This window comes from Oncorhynchus keta, chromosome 21 (assembly GCF_023373465.1).
Source record: "Oncorhynchus keta strain PuntledgeMale-10-30-2019 chromosome 21, Oket_V2, whole genome shotgun sequence".
NCBI classification, from domain to species: Eukaryota; Metazoa; Chordata; class Actinopteri; order Salmoniformes; family Salmonidae; genus Oncorhynchus; species Oncorhynchus keta.
The window spans coordinates 33,455,319-33,472,438 of NC_068441.1; the positions used below are offsets into that span (position 1 = coordinate 33,455,319).

General features: G+C 47.0%; 1 protein-coding gene across 4 annotated transcripts in view; it reads left to right on the top strand.

The window, feature by feature from the left end:
* Positions 1 to 17,120, top strand: part of LOC118376044 (receptor-type tyrosine-protein phosphatase gamma-like) — a 305,336-nt gene that overhangs the window by 251,731 nt on the left and 36,485 nt on the right. For 3 of the 4 annotated variants that reach the window (XM_052473726.1, XM_052473724.1, XM_052473727.1), the window contains 4 exons: positions 5,112 to 5,220; positions 5,391 to 5,440; positions 5,621 to 6,386; positions 8,328 to 8,466. In XM_052473726.1, the coding sequence (XP_052329686.1) occupies positions 5,112 to 5,220; positions 5,391 to 5,440; positions 5,621 to 6,386; positions 8,328 to 8,466 (1,064 nt within the window). The remainder of the gene's footprint in view (positions 1 to 5,111; positions 5,221 to 5,390; positions 5,441 to 5,620; positions 6,387 to 8,327; positions 8,467 to 17,120) is intronic. The other variant, XM_052473725.1, reaches the window with a different exon arrangement.

A 17,120-nucleotide genomic window follows, 5' to 3' on the forward strand; every position in this document is an offset into this window, starting at 1 on the left:
GTGAGGACACAGAACGGGTAGGTAAGGACACAGAACGGGTAGGTAAGGACACAGAACGGGTAGGTGAAGACACAGGGAGGTGTAAAGGGTAGGTGAGGACACAGAACGGGTAGGTGAGGACACAGAACGGGTAGGTGAGGACACAGAACGGGTAGGTAAGGACACAGAACGGGTAGGTGAAGACACAGGGAGGTGTAAAGGGTAGGTGAGGATACAGGGAGGAGTAAAGGGTAGGCGAGGACACAGAACGGGTAGGTGAGGACACAGAACGGGTAGGTGAGGACACAGAACGGGTAGGTGAGGACACAGAACGGGTAGGTAAGGACACAGAACGGGTAGGTGAGGACACAAGGAGGAGTAAAGGGTAGGTGAGGACACAGGGGAGAGTAAATGGTAGGTGAGGACACAGGGAGGAGTAAAGGGTAGGTAAGGACACAGAACGGGTAGGTGAGGATACAGAGAGGAGTAAAGGGTAGGTAAGGACACAGAACGGGTAGGTGAGGACACAGGGAGGAGTAAAGGGTAGGTAAGGACACAGAACGGGTAGGTAAGGACACAGAACGGGTAGGTGAGGACACAGAACGGGTAGGTAAGGACACAGAACGGGTAGGTGAGGACAGAACGGGTAGGTGAGGACACAGGGAGGAGTAAAGGGTAGGTGAGGACACAGGGAGGAGTAAAGGGTAGGTGAGGACACAGAACGGGTAGGTGATGACACAGAACGGGAGGTAAGGACACAGAACGGGTAGGTCAGGACACAGAACGGGGTTAAGGACACAGAACGGGTAGGTAAGGACACAGAACGGGTAGGTGAGGACACAGAACGGGTAGGTAAGGACACAGAACGGGTAGGTGAGGACACAGAACGGGTAGGTGAGGACAGAACGGGTAGGTGAGGACACAGAACGGGTAGGTGAGGACACAGAACGGGTAGGTAAGGACACAGAACGGGTAGGTGAAGACACAGGGAGGTGTAAAGGGTAGGTGAGGATACAGGAGAAGTAAAGGGTAGGTGAGGACACAGAACGGGTAGGTGAGGACACAGAACGGGTAGGTGAGGACACAGAACGAGTAGGTGAGGACACAGAACGGGTAGGTGAGGACACAGAACGGGTAGGTGAGGACACAGGGAGGAGTAAAGGGTAGGTGAGGACACAGGGAGGAGTAAAGGGTAGGTGAGGACACAGAACGGGTAGGTAAGGACACAGAACGGGTAGGTAAGGACACAGAACGGGTAGGTGAAGACACAGGGAGGTGTAAAGGGTAGGTGAGGACACAGAACGGGTAGGTGAGGACACAGAACGGGTAGGTGAGGACACAGAACGGGTAGGTAAGGACACAGAACGGGTAGGTGAAGACACAGGGAGGTGTAAAGGGTAGGTGAGGATACAGGGAGGAGTAAAGGGTAGGCGAGGACACAGAACGGGTAGGTGAGGACACAGAACGGGTAGGTGAGGACACAGAACGGGTAGGTGAGGACACAGAACGGGTAGGTAAGGACACAGAACGGGTAGGTGAGGACACAAGGAGGAGTAAAGGGTAGGTGAGGACACAGGGGAGAGTAAATGGTAGGTGAGGACACAGGGAGGAGTAAAGGGTAGGTAAGGACACAGAACGGGTAGGTGAGGATACAGAGAGGAGTAAAGGGTAGGTAAGGACACAGAACGGGTAGGTGAGGACACAGGGAGGAGTAAAGGGTAGGTAAGGACACAGAACGGGTAGGTAAGGACACAGAACGGGTAGGTGAGGACACAGAACGGGTAGGTAAGGACACAGAACGGGTAGGTGAGGACAGAACGGGTAGGTGAGGACACAGGGAGGAGTAAAGGGTAGGTGAGGACACAGGGAGGAGTAAAGGGTAGGTGAGGACACAGAACGGGTAGGTGAGGACACAGAACGGGTAGGTGAGGACACAGAACGGGTAGGTGAGGACACAGAACGGGTAGGTGAGGACACAGAACGGGTAGGTGAGGACACAGAACGGGTAGGTGAGGACACAGAACGGGTAGGTAAGGACACAGAACGGGTAGGTGAGGACACAGAACGGGTAGGTGAGGACACAGGGAGGAGTAAAGGGTAGGTGAGGACACAGGGAGGAGTAAAGGGTAGGTGAGGACACAGAACGGGTAGGTGAGGACACAGAACGGGTAGGTGAGGAAACAGAACGGGTAGGTGAGGACACAGAACGGGTAGGTAAGGACACAGAACGGGTAGGTGAGGACACAGGGAGGAGTAAAGGGTAGGTTAGGACACAGGGAGGAGTAAAGGGTAGGTGAGGACACAGGGAAGAGTAAAGGGTAGGTGAGGACACAGGGAGGAGTAAAGGGTAGGTAAGGACACAGAACGGGTAGGTGAGGATACAGAGAGGAGTAAAGGGTAGGTAAGGACACAGAACGGGTAGGTGAGGACACAGGGAGGAGTAAAGGGTAGGTAAGGACACAGAACGGGTAGGTAAGGACACAGAACGGGTAGGTGAGGACACAGAACGGGTAGGTAAGGACACAGAACGGGTAGGTGAGGACACAGAACGGGTAGGTGAGGACACAGGGAGGAGTAAAGGGTAGGTGAGGACACAGGGAGGAGTAAAGGGTAGGTGAGGACACAGAACGGGTAGGTGAGGACACAGAACGGGTAGGTGAGGACACAGAACGGGTAGGTGAGGACACAGAACGGGTAGGTAAGGACACAGAACGGGTAGGTGAGGACACAGGGAGGAGTAAAGGGTAGGTTAGGACACAGGGAGGAGTAAAGGGTAGGTGAGGACACAGGGAAGAGTAAAGGGTAGGTGAGGACACAGGGAGGAGTAAAGGGTAGGTGAGGACACAGGGAGGAGTAAAGGGTAGGTGAGGACACAGGGAGGAGTAAAGGGTAGGTGAGGACATAGGGAAGAGTAAAGGGTAGGTAAGGACACAGAACGGGTAGGTAAGGACACAGAACGGTTAGGTGAGGACACAGAACGGGTAGGTAAGGACACAGAACGGGTAGGTTAGGACACAGGGAGGAGTAAAGGGTAGGTTAGGACACAGGGAGGAGTAAAGGGTAGGTGAGGACACAGGGAGGAGTAAAGGGTAGGTGAGGACACAGGGAGGAGTAAAGGGTAGGTGAGGACATAGGGAAGAGTAAAGGGTAGGTGAGGACACAGGGAGGAGTAAAGGGTAGGTAAGGACACAGAACGGGTAGGTAAGGACACAGAACGGGTAGGTGAGGACACAGAACGGGTAGGTGAGGACACAGAACGGGTAGGTAAGGACACAGAACGGGTAGGTGAGGACACAGAACGGGTAGGTGAGGACACAGGGAGGAGGAGTAAAGGGTAGGTGAGGACACAGGGAGGAGTAAAGGGTAGGTGAGGACACAGAACGGGTAGGTGAGGACACAGAATGTGTAGGTGAGGACACAGAACGGGTAGGTGAGGACACAGAACGGGTAGGTGAGGACACAGAACGGGTAGGTGAGGACACAGGGAAGAGTAAAGGGTAGGTGAGGACACAGGGAGGAGTAAAGGGTGGGTGAGGAGACAGGGAGGAATAAAGGGTAGGTGAGGACACAGAGTAGAGTAAAGGGTATGTGAGAACACAGGGAGGAGTAAAGGGTAGGTGAGGATACAGGGAGGAGTAAAGGGTAGGTGAGGATACAGGGAGGAGTAAAGGGTAGGTGAGGACACAGGGAAGAGTAAAGGGTAGGTGAGGACACAGGGAGGAGTAAAGGGTAGGTGAGGACACAGGGAGGAGTAAAGGGTAGGTGAGGACACAGGGAAGAGTAAAGGGTAGATGAGGACACAGAGAGGAGTAAAGGGTAGGTGAGGAGACAGGGAGGAGTAAAGGGTAGGTGAGGACACAGGGAAGAGTAAAGGGTAGGTGAGGATAGAGGGAGGAGTAAAGGGTAGGTGAGGACACAGGGAGGAATAAAGGGTAGGTGAGGATACAGGGAGGAGTAAAGGGTATGTGAGGACACAGGGAAGAGTAAAGGGTAGGTGAGGACACAGAGAGGAGTAAAGGGTAGGTGAGGACACAGGGAGGAGTAAAGGGTAGGTGAGGACACAGGGAGGAGTAAAGGGTAGGTGAGGACACAGAGAAGAGTAAAAGGTAGGTGAGAACACAGGAAGGAGTAAAGGGTAGGTGAGAACACAGGGAGGAGTAAAGGGTAGGTGAGGACACAGGGAAGAGTAAAGGGTAGGTGAGGACACAGGGACGAGTAAAGGGTAGGTGAGAACACAGGGAGGAGTAAAGGGTAGGTGAGGACACAGGGAGGAATAAAGGGTAGGTGAGGACACAGGGAAGAGTAAAGGGTAGGTGAGGACACAGGGAGGAATAAAGGGTAGGTGAGGACACAGGGAAGAGTAAAGGGTAGGTGAGGATAGAGGGAGGAGTAAAGGGTAGGTGAGGATACAGGGAGGAGTAAAGGGTAGGTGAGGACACAGGGAAGAGTAAAGGGTAGGTGAGGACACAGGGAGGAGTAAAGGGTAGGTGAGGACACAGGGAAGAGTAAAGGGTAGGTGAGGACACAGAGAGGAGTAAAGGGTAGGTGAGGACACAGGGAGGAGTAAAGGGTAGGTGAGGACACAGAGAGGAGTAAAGGGTAGGTGAGGACACAGAGAGGAGTAAAGGGTAGGTGAGGATACAGAGAAGAGTAAAGGGTAGGTGAGAACACAGAGAGGAGTAAAGGGTAGGTGAGGACACAGGGAGGAGTAAAGGGTAGGTGAGGACACAGGGAAGAGTAAATGGTAGGTGAGAACACAGGGAGGAGTAAAGGGTAGGTGAGGACACAGGGAGGAATAAAGGGTAGGTGAGGACACAGGGAGGAGTAAAGGGTAGGTGAGGATAGAGGGAGGAGTAAAGGGTAGGTGAGGACACAGGGATGAGTAAAGGGTAGGTGAGGACACAGGGAGGAGTAAAGGGTAGATGAGGATAGAGGGAGGAGTAAAGGGTAGGTGACGCTATGGATCCCTATCATGGGTGTGAGCTGCCAGTATTGACAGACGCTGAATGTTAATCATATGCGAGTCAATTCCTTAGGCCTTCTATGTAGTGTGGATGTCCCATATGTACAGGACTCTGTGACAGAATGTCATTCTTTCTCTTGCTCTCTCTGCCTCTGTGTCCATCCTACAGAAGGCGGTGATAACCCACGTGTCTCCAGACATCCTGTATCTGTTCAGAGTCCAGGCGGTGTGCCAGAGAGACCTACGCAGTGACTTCAGCCAGACACTGCTCTTCAGAGGTAATCACACCACACACCATAACACAGCGTATACAGTACAGCCCTATGGATGGAGTCACATAATCCTAACGTCCAGTTTTAAAATGATCAGAGACAGTTAAATACTAAGAACAAACACTTGTCTTTGTTCCAAATGCATGTGTAATATTTTCCTGTGTTTGGTCGTCCAGCTAACACCACCAGGATATTTGAGGGAACACGGATAGTGAAGACTGGAATGGTGAGTAAAGTACAGATCATTTATCTTGTCCAGAAGATGGCAGCATCACAATTTATTTTGTGATGATCCAACATGATTTGTTATGGCATGATACTAACTCTCTCTCTCACTTTCTCTCTCATCTTCTCCACCCCATACCCCTCTCCTTCCCTCTCCCCCTCTCTCTACTCTTTCCCCCAGCCCACCGTCTCCCCAGCCTCCTCGGCGGACATGGCTCCTATCAGCTCCGGCTCCTCCACCTGGACCTCCTCTGGCCTCCCCTTCTCCTTTGTCTCCATGGCTACGGGGGGCATCGGCCCATCCTCCAGCGGCAGTCAGGCCACGGTGGCATCGGTGGTGACCAGCACACTGTTGGCCGGCCTGGGCTTCAGCGGAGGGGTCATCTCTTCCCTGCCTGGCTCTCTCTGGCCCACCCAGGCCCCTGCAGCCAGCCCTGGGTCTAATCCTGGCCCGGGTCCCATCCCCAGCCGCCAGCCTACCCAGTCCCAGGCCTCCACTGAGCTCCCTACAGCCCGTCAGGGTGGTTCTGACACGGACACCCCCACAGCGGAGGAGGAGGCAGGGGTGGACAGGGAGGCTGAGGGGGAGGAGGGAGAGGGAGAGAAGGATGAAGGGGAAGACGACGGGAGGAAGAAGAATAACAAGACAGTGCCTGATGAGGTGGAGACAAAGATGAACAGCACCGTGGTCAAAGTGCCCTCCTCCTATGTCCCTACCCCCACAGCCAAAGAGAAAGGACAGGGGCAGGGAGAGCCTGTGGCTAACAGCACCACTGTGCCTCCCAGTGTAGGGGAGGACCAACTTTCCGGAGTGGACAGTAGCTCAGGGCCCACGGTGCAGCCAAAGAAGGACACAGCAGAGAGAGAGATGCAGATTCCCCAGAGCCCAACACGCTCCCCAAAGACTGGTGGGGAGAAGAGCCTTTGGCCTTTCTCTGTCCACACGGGTGAGTAGAACTCTCTGTATAACCCATATCATTTTCCTCTTTTTAGCACAACGACACTGAAACAAATTATACACGCAACATGCAACAATTTCAGTTCAGTTCATATAACGAAATCTGTCAATTGGAGTAAATTCATTTGGCAATAATCTATGGATTTCACATGACTGGGAGTACAAATAGGCATCAGTTGGTCACAGATACCTTTAAAAAAATCATATCCGTTGTGACCACCATTTGCCTCATGCAGTGCAACACATCTCCTTTGCATAGAGTTGATCAGGCTGTTGATTGTGGCCTGTGAAATGTTGTTCCACTCCCCTTCAATGGCCGTGCGAAGTTGCTGGATATTGAAGAGAACTGGAACATGCTGTCGATCCAAGGGATCCCAAACATGCTCAATAGGTGACATGTCTGGTGTGAATGCAGGCCATGGATGAACTGGGTCATTTTCAGCTTCCAGGAATTGTGTAGAGATCCTTGCAACATGGGGACGTGCATTATCATGTTGAAACATGAGGTGATAACGGCTGATGAATGGCACGAACAATGGGCCTCAGGATCTCGTCACGATATCTCTGTGAATTGTTCGTAGATATCGGCTTTTTGTGCCTATGGAACATTTCTGGGATCTTTTATTTCAGCTCATGAAACATGGGACCAACACTTTACATGTTGCATTTATATTTTTGTTGGGTATAGTTGTACACTGGAGATATTTAACACAATACTTAGACCTATATAATGTCATTTTAGTTTTCAGGTTCACCCTTAACCCCCCTGCAGCTTGTCATGTTACACAGGCTGTGTTATTATATATATATATATCAACAGAAAATATGAGACAGGCAGGGCCTATTTTAAACATTAGCCTTGGGATCAGCCCCAGCTTCAGTATGTGGCAATAGACTGAGACAAATAGCTCAATTTCTGAGTGCCACCATAATATCACACCAAGAGAGCCCTAGAGAAAGTAATGGAACTATTCTACAGCCCGAGGGGCCATTACTTAGCCCGAGGGGCCATTACTTAGCCCGAGGGGCCATTGCCTAGCCCGAGGGGCCATTGCCTAGCCCGAGGGGCCATTGCCTAGCCCGAGGGGCCATTGCCTAGCCCGAGGGGCCATTGCCTAGCCCGAGGGACCATTACCTAGTCCGAGGTACCATTACTTAGCCTGAGGTGCCATTACTTAGCCCGAGGGGCCATTAGTTTGAGGCATGCTCTGAGGCATATTTTCAAGACCAAACTGCCTGCCTACCAGCCAGGAATAAAACAGAGAAAGTAAAGCAGGGTATTGCTCTCTTATAAATGTCCTTATTCATTCTGAATATACACATTTAGCTGAGTAGCGCTCCAAGCCTAAGGGTAAACCTAGTCACTTACTGTCATTGTAAATAAGAATTTGTTCCTAACTGACTTGCCTAGGTAAATTAAGGTGCAATAAAATAAAATAAACTCACCCTACTGATGAAGCCATCACACTGAAATGATGTGTAAATGTATGATGTCCTACCAAGCAAAAACACAGTAACTGATCATTTGTTCCAAAATGAGTTAGTCATTTTTGCTACATTAAATACATGCTTAATCATGTGGACAAGTATCCTGCATCTATTGTATTGTGTTTTGGAGAAAATGGGGGTCATGTTAGCAGTAACTGCATAAAGTTACTGTGAAACCAAGGTAAATAAAAGCCATTTTTCTCAGTTCCACGCTTTGAGCAGTTTCTGCCTTTCTGTTGGTAGGGCAGTATAAATATATAAATAGTGGAGCTAAACAGTTTTCTGAAGTGAAATTGGTTTGTTTGAAGGCTGAAGCTTCCATGAGTGGCCCAAATAATCTGAATAATCTCACTTTGATTTGACTTTTGTGTGTTAGTGTTTTTGGAGTAGATGTCTGACACAGCCTCTGTGTGTCTCCCATTCCCCCCCTCCATCTTTCCAGACAGAACTAGTGTGTCCAACATGACCCGCAGCTCTCACGCTGGGGGGGGCCGGATGGAGTGGATCGTCCCGCTGGTGGTGGTCTCAGCCCTCACCCTCCTCTGCCTCGTCATGCTACTGGCTGTCCTGGTCTACTGGAGGTATTATAGATTACGTTATATTATTATATTACTGGGTTACTAACCCTAACCCCTACTGACCCCTGGTGGTGGTCTCAGTCCTCACCCTCCTCTGCCTCGTCATACTACTGGCTGTCCTGGTCTACTGGAGGTATTATAGATTACGTTATATTATTATATTACTGGGTTACTAACCCTAACCCCTACTGACCCCTGGTGGTGGTCTCAGCCCTCACCTTGCTCTGCCTCGTCATGCATGCTAGGTGTGTGCGTATTTTCCAGACCCCACCATGTAAAAAAAAGTTATTTAATCAAAGGCCAATGTTTACTTTTTTGAATTGATTCTATGGTATTTCAATCTGAAGGAAGTATGCCTTCAGAAAGTGTTCACATCTTTTTCCACATTTTGCTGTGTCACAGCCTGAATTTAAAATATATTGGGGGGGGTCACTAACTTACACAGTAAGTACCCCACAATGTTAAAGTGGAATTATGTTTTTTGAATTATTTTCTGTAAGGTCCCTCATTCGAGCAGTGAATTTCAAACACATTCAACGTCAAAGACCAGGGAGGTTTTCCAATGCCTTGCAAAGAAGAGCACCTAATGGATTTCACCATGAGGCCAATGGTAACATTAACAGTCACAAAATGTAATGGCTGTGGTAGGAGAAAACAAAACATGCATCCTGTTTGCAACAAGTCACTAAAGTGATCCTGCAAAAAATGTGGCAAAGCAATTAACTTTTTGTCTTGAATACAAAGTGTTATGTTTGGGGCAAATCCAATACAACACATTACTCTCCATATTTTGAAGCATTGTGGTGGCTGCAACATGTTATGGTTATGCTTGTAATCATTAAGGAATGGAGCTAAGCACAGGCAAAATCCTAGAGGAAAAACTAGTTCAGTCTGCTTTCCAACCGACACTAACAGAAACCACTCTGTTTATTACAACCTCATCTAACAGAAACCGCTCTGTTTGTTACAACCTCATCTAACAGAAACCACTCTGTTTATTACAACCTCATCTAACAGAAACCACTCTGTTTGTTACAACCTCATCTAACAGAAACCACTCTGTTTATTACAACCTCATCTAACAGAAACCACTCTGTTTGTTACAACCTCATCTAACAGAAACCACTCTGTTTATTACAACCTCATCTAACAGAAACCACTCTGTTTGTTACAACCTCATCTAACAGAAACCACTCTGTTTATTACAACCTCATCTAACAGAAACCACTCTGTTTATTACAACCTCATCTAACAGAAACCACTCTGTTTATTACAACCTCATCTAACAGAAACCACTCGGTTTATTACAACCTCATCTAACAGAAACCACTCTGTTTATTACAACCTCATCTAACAGAAACCACTCTGTTTGTTACAACCTCATCTAACAGAAACCACTCTGTTTGTTACAACCTCATCTAACAGAAACCACTCTGTTTATTACAACCTCATCTAACAGAAACCACTATGTTTATTACAACCTCATCTAACAGAAACCACTCTGTTTATTACAACCTCATCTAACAGAAACCACTCTGTTTATTACAACATCATCTAACAGAAACCGCTCTATTTATTACAACATCATCTAACAGAAACCACTCTGTTTATTATAACCTCATCTAACAGAAACCACTCTGTTTGTTACAACCTCATCTAACAGAAACCACTCTGTTTATTACAACCTCATCTAACAGAAACCACTCTGTTTATTACAACCTCATCTAACAGAAACCACTCTGTTTATTACAACCTCATCCAACAGAAACCACTCTGTTTGTTACAACCTCATCTAACAGAAACCACTCTGTTTATTATAACCTCATCTAACAGAAACCACTCTGTTTATTACAACATCATCTAACAGAAACCACTCTGTTTATTACAACATCATCTAACAGAAACCACTCTGTTTATTACAACCTCATCCAACAGAAACCACTCTGTTTGTTACAACCTCATCTAACAGAAACCACTCTGTTTATTATAACCTCATCTAACAGAAACCACTCTGTTTATTACAACCTCATCCAACAGAAACCACTCTGTTTGTTACAACCTCATCTAACAGAAACCACTCTGTTTATTACAACCTCATCTAACAGAAACCACTCTGTTTATTACAACCTCATCTAACAGAAACCACTCTGTTTGTTACAACCTCATCTAACAGAAACCACTCTGTTTATTACAACCTCATCTAACAGAAACCACTCTGTTTGTTACAACCTCATCTAACAGAAACCACTCTGTTTGTTACAACCTCATCTAACAGAAACCACTCTGTTTATTACAACCTCATCCAACAGAAACCACTCTGTTTATTACAACCTCATCTAACAGAAACCACTCTGTTTGTTACAACCTCATCTAACAGAAACCACTCTGTTTATTACAACCTCATCTAACAGAAACCACTCTGTTTGTTACAACCTCATCTAACAGAAACCACTCTGTTTATTACAACCTCATCTAACAGAAACCACTCTGTTTATTACAACATCATCTAACAGAAACCACTCTGTTTGTTACAACCTCATCTAACAGAAACCGCTCTGTTTATTACAACATCATCTAACAGAAACCACTCTGTTTATTACAACCTCATCTAACAGAAACCACTCTGTTTATTACAACATCATCTAACAGAAACCACTCTGTTTGTTACAACCTCATCTAACAGAAACCACTCTGTTTGTTACAACCTCATCTAACAGAAACCGCTCAGTTTATTACAACCTCATCTAACAGAAACCACTCTGTTTGTTACAACCTCATCTAACAGAAACCACTCTGTTTGTTACAACCTCATCTAACAGAAACCACTCTGTTTATTACAACCTCATCTAACAGAAACCACTGTTTATTACAACCTCATCTAACAGAAACCACTATGTTTATTACAACCTCATCTAACAGAAACCACTCTGTTTATTACAACCTCATCTAACAGAAACCACTCAGTTTATTACAACCTCATCTAACAGAAACCACTCAGTTTATTACAACCTCATCTAACAGAAACCACTATGTTTATTACAACCTCTTCTAACAGAAACCGCTCTGTTTGTTACAACCTAATCTAACAGAAACCACTCTGTTTATTACAACCTCATCTAACAGAAACCACTCTGTTTGTTACAACCTCATCTAACAGAATCCGCTCTGTTTGTTACAACCTCATCTAACAGAAACCACTCTGTTTATTACAACCTCATCTAACAGAAACCACTCTGTTTATTACAACCTCATCTAACAGAAACCACTCAGTTTATTACAACCTCATCTAACAGAAACCACTCTGTTTATTACAACCTCATCTAACAGAAACCACTCTGTTTATTACAACCTCATCTAACAGAAACCACTCTGTTTGTTACAACCTCATCTAACAGAAACCGCTCTGTTTATTACAACCTCATCTAACAGAAACCAACCTGTTTATTACAACCTCATCTAACAGAAACCACTCTGTGTATTACAACCTCATCTAACAGAAACCACTCTGTTTATTACAACCTCATCTACCAGAAACCACTCTGTTTATTACAACCTCATCTACCAGAAACCACTCTGTTTATTACAACCTCATCTAACAGAAACCACTCTGTTTGTTACAACCTCATCTAACAGAAACCGCTCTGTTTATTACAACCTCATCTAACAGAAACCACTCTGTTTATTACAACTTCATCTAACAGAAACCACTCTGTTTATTACAACCTCATCTAACAGAAACCACTCTGTTTGTTACAACCTCATCTAACAGAAACCACTCTGTTTATTACAACCTCATCTAACAGAAACCACTCTGTTTATTACAACCTCATCTAACAGAAACCACTCTGTTTGTTACAAACTCATCTAACAGAAACCACTCTGTTTATTACAACCTCATCTAACAGAAACCACTCTGTTTGTTACAACCTCATCTAACAGACACCACTCTGTTTATTACAACCTCATCTAACAGAAACCACTCTGTTTATTACAACCTCATCTAACAGAAACCACTCTGTTTATTACAACCTCATCTAACAGAAACCACTCTGTTTATTACAACCTCATCTAACAGAAACCACTCTGTTTGTTACAAACTCATCTAACAGAAACCACTCTGTTTATTACAACCTCATCTAACAGAAACCACTCTGTTTGTTACAACCTCATCTAACAGACACCACTCTGTTTATTACAACCTCATCTAACAGAAACCACTCTGTTTATTACAACCTCATCTAACAGAAACCACTCTGTTTATTACAACCTCATCTAACAGAAACCGCTCTGTTTGTTACAACTGCGTCTTTACTCTCGCAACCCCATTTCCAAATCGGGCGATCTCGCGACCCCTATTTCGGTAAACAGCTCAGTAGAATTGTAGTGTCATCAACATATTTTTGGTTTGCCACTATAATACAATCAAAGCCTTCCCAGGGTAGCACCATATTGTCATGCATTCATCTCATCCACTTTCAGTGATGAAGCCCCTTTTATCTCCTCATCCCCACTGCTGTGCTCAGTCACAGCTGTCAGTTAACCCTCTTTCACCAGAGGTACAGATAGCCCTCCTACCTCACACGACATCACACTGGCTCTTGACCTTAGCTGACCTCACAGACACACACTCCTGTTTGGAGTGGAGTGACCTATCCTCTTGTCCCCCGGGGAGTTTCCGGCCCATCTGCTGTTCTGTCCTGTGTGTGCATGTATTTTTGCATGCTGCTGGCCACCAGGAACCTACTTGGTGGAGGACGACTGGTATTTTGGCAGCCCTCCCTCTCTCTCGCTCCTTCTTCCCCCTCCCTCTATTTTCTCCCTTCCTCCTCTTTCTTTCCCTCTCTCCTCCCTTCCTCTCTCCGCCTCCCCCTCCCTCTCTCCTCCTGCCCCTCCCTCCCTCCCTCTCTAATCCCCCTCCCGTCTCCCTTCCCCCTCATGTATATCCCTCTCTCCCTCCCTCACGCTCTCCTCCCGCTTCTTCCTCCCTCACTCCTTTCCTCCGTCCTCACACATCGCTATCACACTTCACTCTGCAGGGGGGCCAGCTAACAGGGGCCACGGTGCCGGGAGAGGGCCCAGCTGTGTGTTCGTCTGCAGTGTAATGCCAATCACACACACACTTTCTCTCAGCCTCAGTAATTACACAGGCCAGGTCAGGCTAACAGCTGGCTGCATGTGCTGCCTAATGAGCTATACAGGACAATGGGATCATTACTAGAACTCTGTGTTTAGTGCTTTATGTATTTATGCATCTCTGCATTGAGCTGTTTCATTGAAGCAAAGGCTTGGCCCGATTTGACAGATTGTGTGTGTGTGCACATTGCAAGACATGACTGCTTTGTTGACCTGATAGCCAGCGAGGTGAGACAAGTAGTCTCACCAACAGCACACATGCAGAAACATTATTGTGTAAGGGGAAGCTGGTTTGATGTTGACAATGTGTTTTTCTGTGTGCCAAATACAACAGATATTGTTGTTGTGGGGGGAAGGGGGAGGTGCTCATTTTATGGCTTCATGGATCAGGCCTTTGTTGAGAAGTACCAAATACCAGCCCCTCGTGGCATGTTTGGAGAGCCTCAGGTGTAGGTGAAAACTGATGGCGCTGATATTTTGCAGTCTCGGCCACGTACACAGGCTTGCGGTGCTTGGCCTCCAGATTGCGGGCCTGCTCTGTTTCAGCTTCTCCAAGCAGCCTAGCTGATTGGAGAATGAGGTGCTTTCTGTACCCTTCAAATTCAAATAAAATTCATTTATAAAGCCCTTTTTATATCAGCCGATGTCACAAAATGCTATACAGAAACCCAGCCTAAAACCCCAACAGCAAGCAATGCAGGTGTAGAAGCACGGTGGCTAGGAAAAACTCTCTAGGAAGGCAGGAACCTAGGAAGAAACCTAGAGAGGAACCAGGCTATGAGGGGTGGTCAGTCCTCTTCTGGTTGTGCCGGGTGGAGATTATAACAGGACATGGCCAAGATGTTCAAACATTCATAGATGACCAGCAGGGTCAAATAATAATAATCACAGTGGTTGTAGAAGGTGCAACAGGTCAGCACCTCAGGAGTAAATGTCAGTTTGGCTTTTCATAGCCAAGCATTCAGAGTTAGAGACAGCAGGTGCGGTAGAGAGAGGGAGTCAAAAACAACAGGAACTGGACAAGGTAGCACGTCTGGTGAACAGGGCAGGGTTCCATGGCAGTAGGCAGAACAGTTGAAACTGGAGTAGCAGCATGACCAGGTGGACTGGGGACTGCAAGGAGTCATCAGGCCAGGTAGTCCTGAGGCATGGTTTCAGGGCTTAGGTCCTCTGGTATGGGAGGGAGAGGGAAGGAGAGAGAGAATTAGAGGGAGCATACTTAAATTCACACAGGACACCGGATAGAATAGGAGAAATACTCCAGACATAACAGACTGACCCTAGCACAGCAACACAAACTATTGCAGCATAAATACTGGAGGCTGAGACAGGAGGGGTCAGGAGACACTCCGATACCCCCGGACAGGGCCAAACAGGCAGGATATAACCCCACCCATTTTTCCAAAGCACAGCCCCCACATCCTACAGGGACCGTGTGTGTGTGTGTGTGTGTGTGTGTGTGTGTGTGTGTGTGTGTGTGTGTGTGTGTGTGTGTGTGTGTGTGTGTGTGTGTGTGTGTGTGTGTGTGTGTGTGTGTGGGTGTGTGTGGGTGGTGTGTCTTGGAGTGTGAGTGTGCAAAGTGTCCGGGTAGGCATTTGATGAACTGTTCAGCAGTCTTATGGCTTGGGGGTAGAAGCTGTTGTTGGATGCCAAGCAGTTGCCATACCAAGCGGTGATGCAGCCAGTCAAGATGCTCAAACTTAATGATGGTCTTAGAGTCGTACGCGGCCACAGAGCCATGGGTGAAGAGGAGGTACAGGAGGGGACTGAGCACTCACCCCTGAGGGGCCCCTGTGTTGAGGGTCAGCGTTGCAGATGTGTTATTGCCCACCCTCACCACCTGGGGGTGCCCCGTCAGGAATTCCAGGATCCAGTTGCAGAGGGAGGTGTTCAGTCGCAGGGTCCTGAGCGTAGTGATGAGCTCTGAGGGCATTATGGTGTTAAATGCTGAGCTGTCGTCAATGAACAGCCTCCTCACATAGGCGTTTCTCTTATCCAGAGGGCAGTGTGGAGTTCAATAGGGAGTGAGTCCATTGGAGTGAGTCCAGGGTGTCTGGGATGATGGTGTTGATGTGAGCCATGACCAGACTTTCAAAGCATTTCATGGCTACAGATGTGAGTGATACATGGCGATAGTTATTTAGGCAGGTTACCTTGGTGTTCATGGGCACAGGGACTATGGTGGTCTGCTTGAAACATGTAGGTATTACAGACTGGGTCAGGGAGACATTGAAAATGTAATTGAAGACACTTGCCAGCTGGTCAGAGTACCCATCCTAGTAATCCATCTGGCCCCACAGTCTTGTGAATGATAACCTGATTTAAAGGTCTTATACGGCTAGGGCGAGCGAGATCACAGTTGTCCGGAACAGCTGTTGCTATCATGCATAGTTCAGTATTGCTTGCCTCGAAGCGCCCATAAAGTAAACATTTTTTTATTTTTTTATTTAACCTTTATTTAACTAGGCAAGTCAGAACAAATTCATATTAACAATGATGGTCTACCCCGGCCAAACCTGGACGATGCTGGGCCAATTGTGTGCTGCCGTATGGGACTCCCAATCACGGCCGGAAGTGATTCAGCCTGGATTTGAACCAGGGACTGTAGTGACGCCTCTTGCACTGAGATGCAGTGCCTTAGACCGCTGTGCCACTCGTCTGTTAGGTTCGTGTAACTGGGCAGTTTGTGGCTGTGTTCCCCTTTCTAATCCGTGCACAACGCATCACCGGGGGCAAACTACCTGCCCTCCAGGACACCTACACCACCCGTTGTTACAGGAAGGCCATAAAGATCATCAAGGACATCAACCACCCGAACCACTGCCTGTTCACCCCGCTATCATCCAGAAGGCGAGGTCAGTACAGGTGCATCAAAGCTGGGACCGAGAGACTGAAAAACAGCTTCTATCTCAAGGCCATCAGACTGTTAAACAGCCACCACTAACATTGAGTGGCTGCTGCCAACACACTGTCATTGACACTGACCCAACTCCAGCCATTTTAATAATGGGAAATTATGTAAATATATCACTAGCCACTTTAAACAATGCTACCTTATATAATGTTACTTACCCTACATTATTCATCTCATATGCATATGTATATACTGTACTCTACATCACCGACTGCATCCTTATGTAATACATGTATCACTAGCCACTTTAACTATGCCACTTTGTTTACTTTGTCTACATACTCATCTCATATGTATATACTGTACTCGATACCATCTACTGTATGCTGCTCTGTACCATCACTCATTCATATATCCTTATGTACATATTCCTTATCCCCTTACACTGTGTATAAGACAGTAGTTTTGGAATTGTTAGTTAGATTACTTGTTGGTTATCACTGCATTGTCGGAACTAGAAGCACAAGCATTTCGCTACACTCGCATTAACATCTGCTAACCACGTGTATGTGACAAATACAATTTGATTTGATTTGATTTGATAGTTTGCCACATCCAATGAGCGTCAGAGCCGGTGTAGTGGACTTCAGGAAACAGCAGAGGGAACACC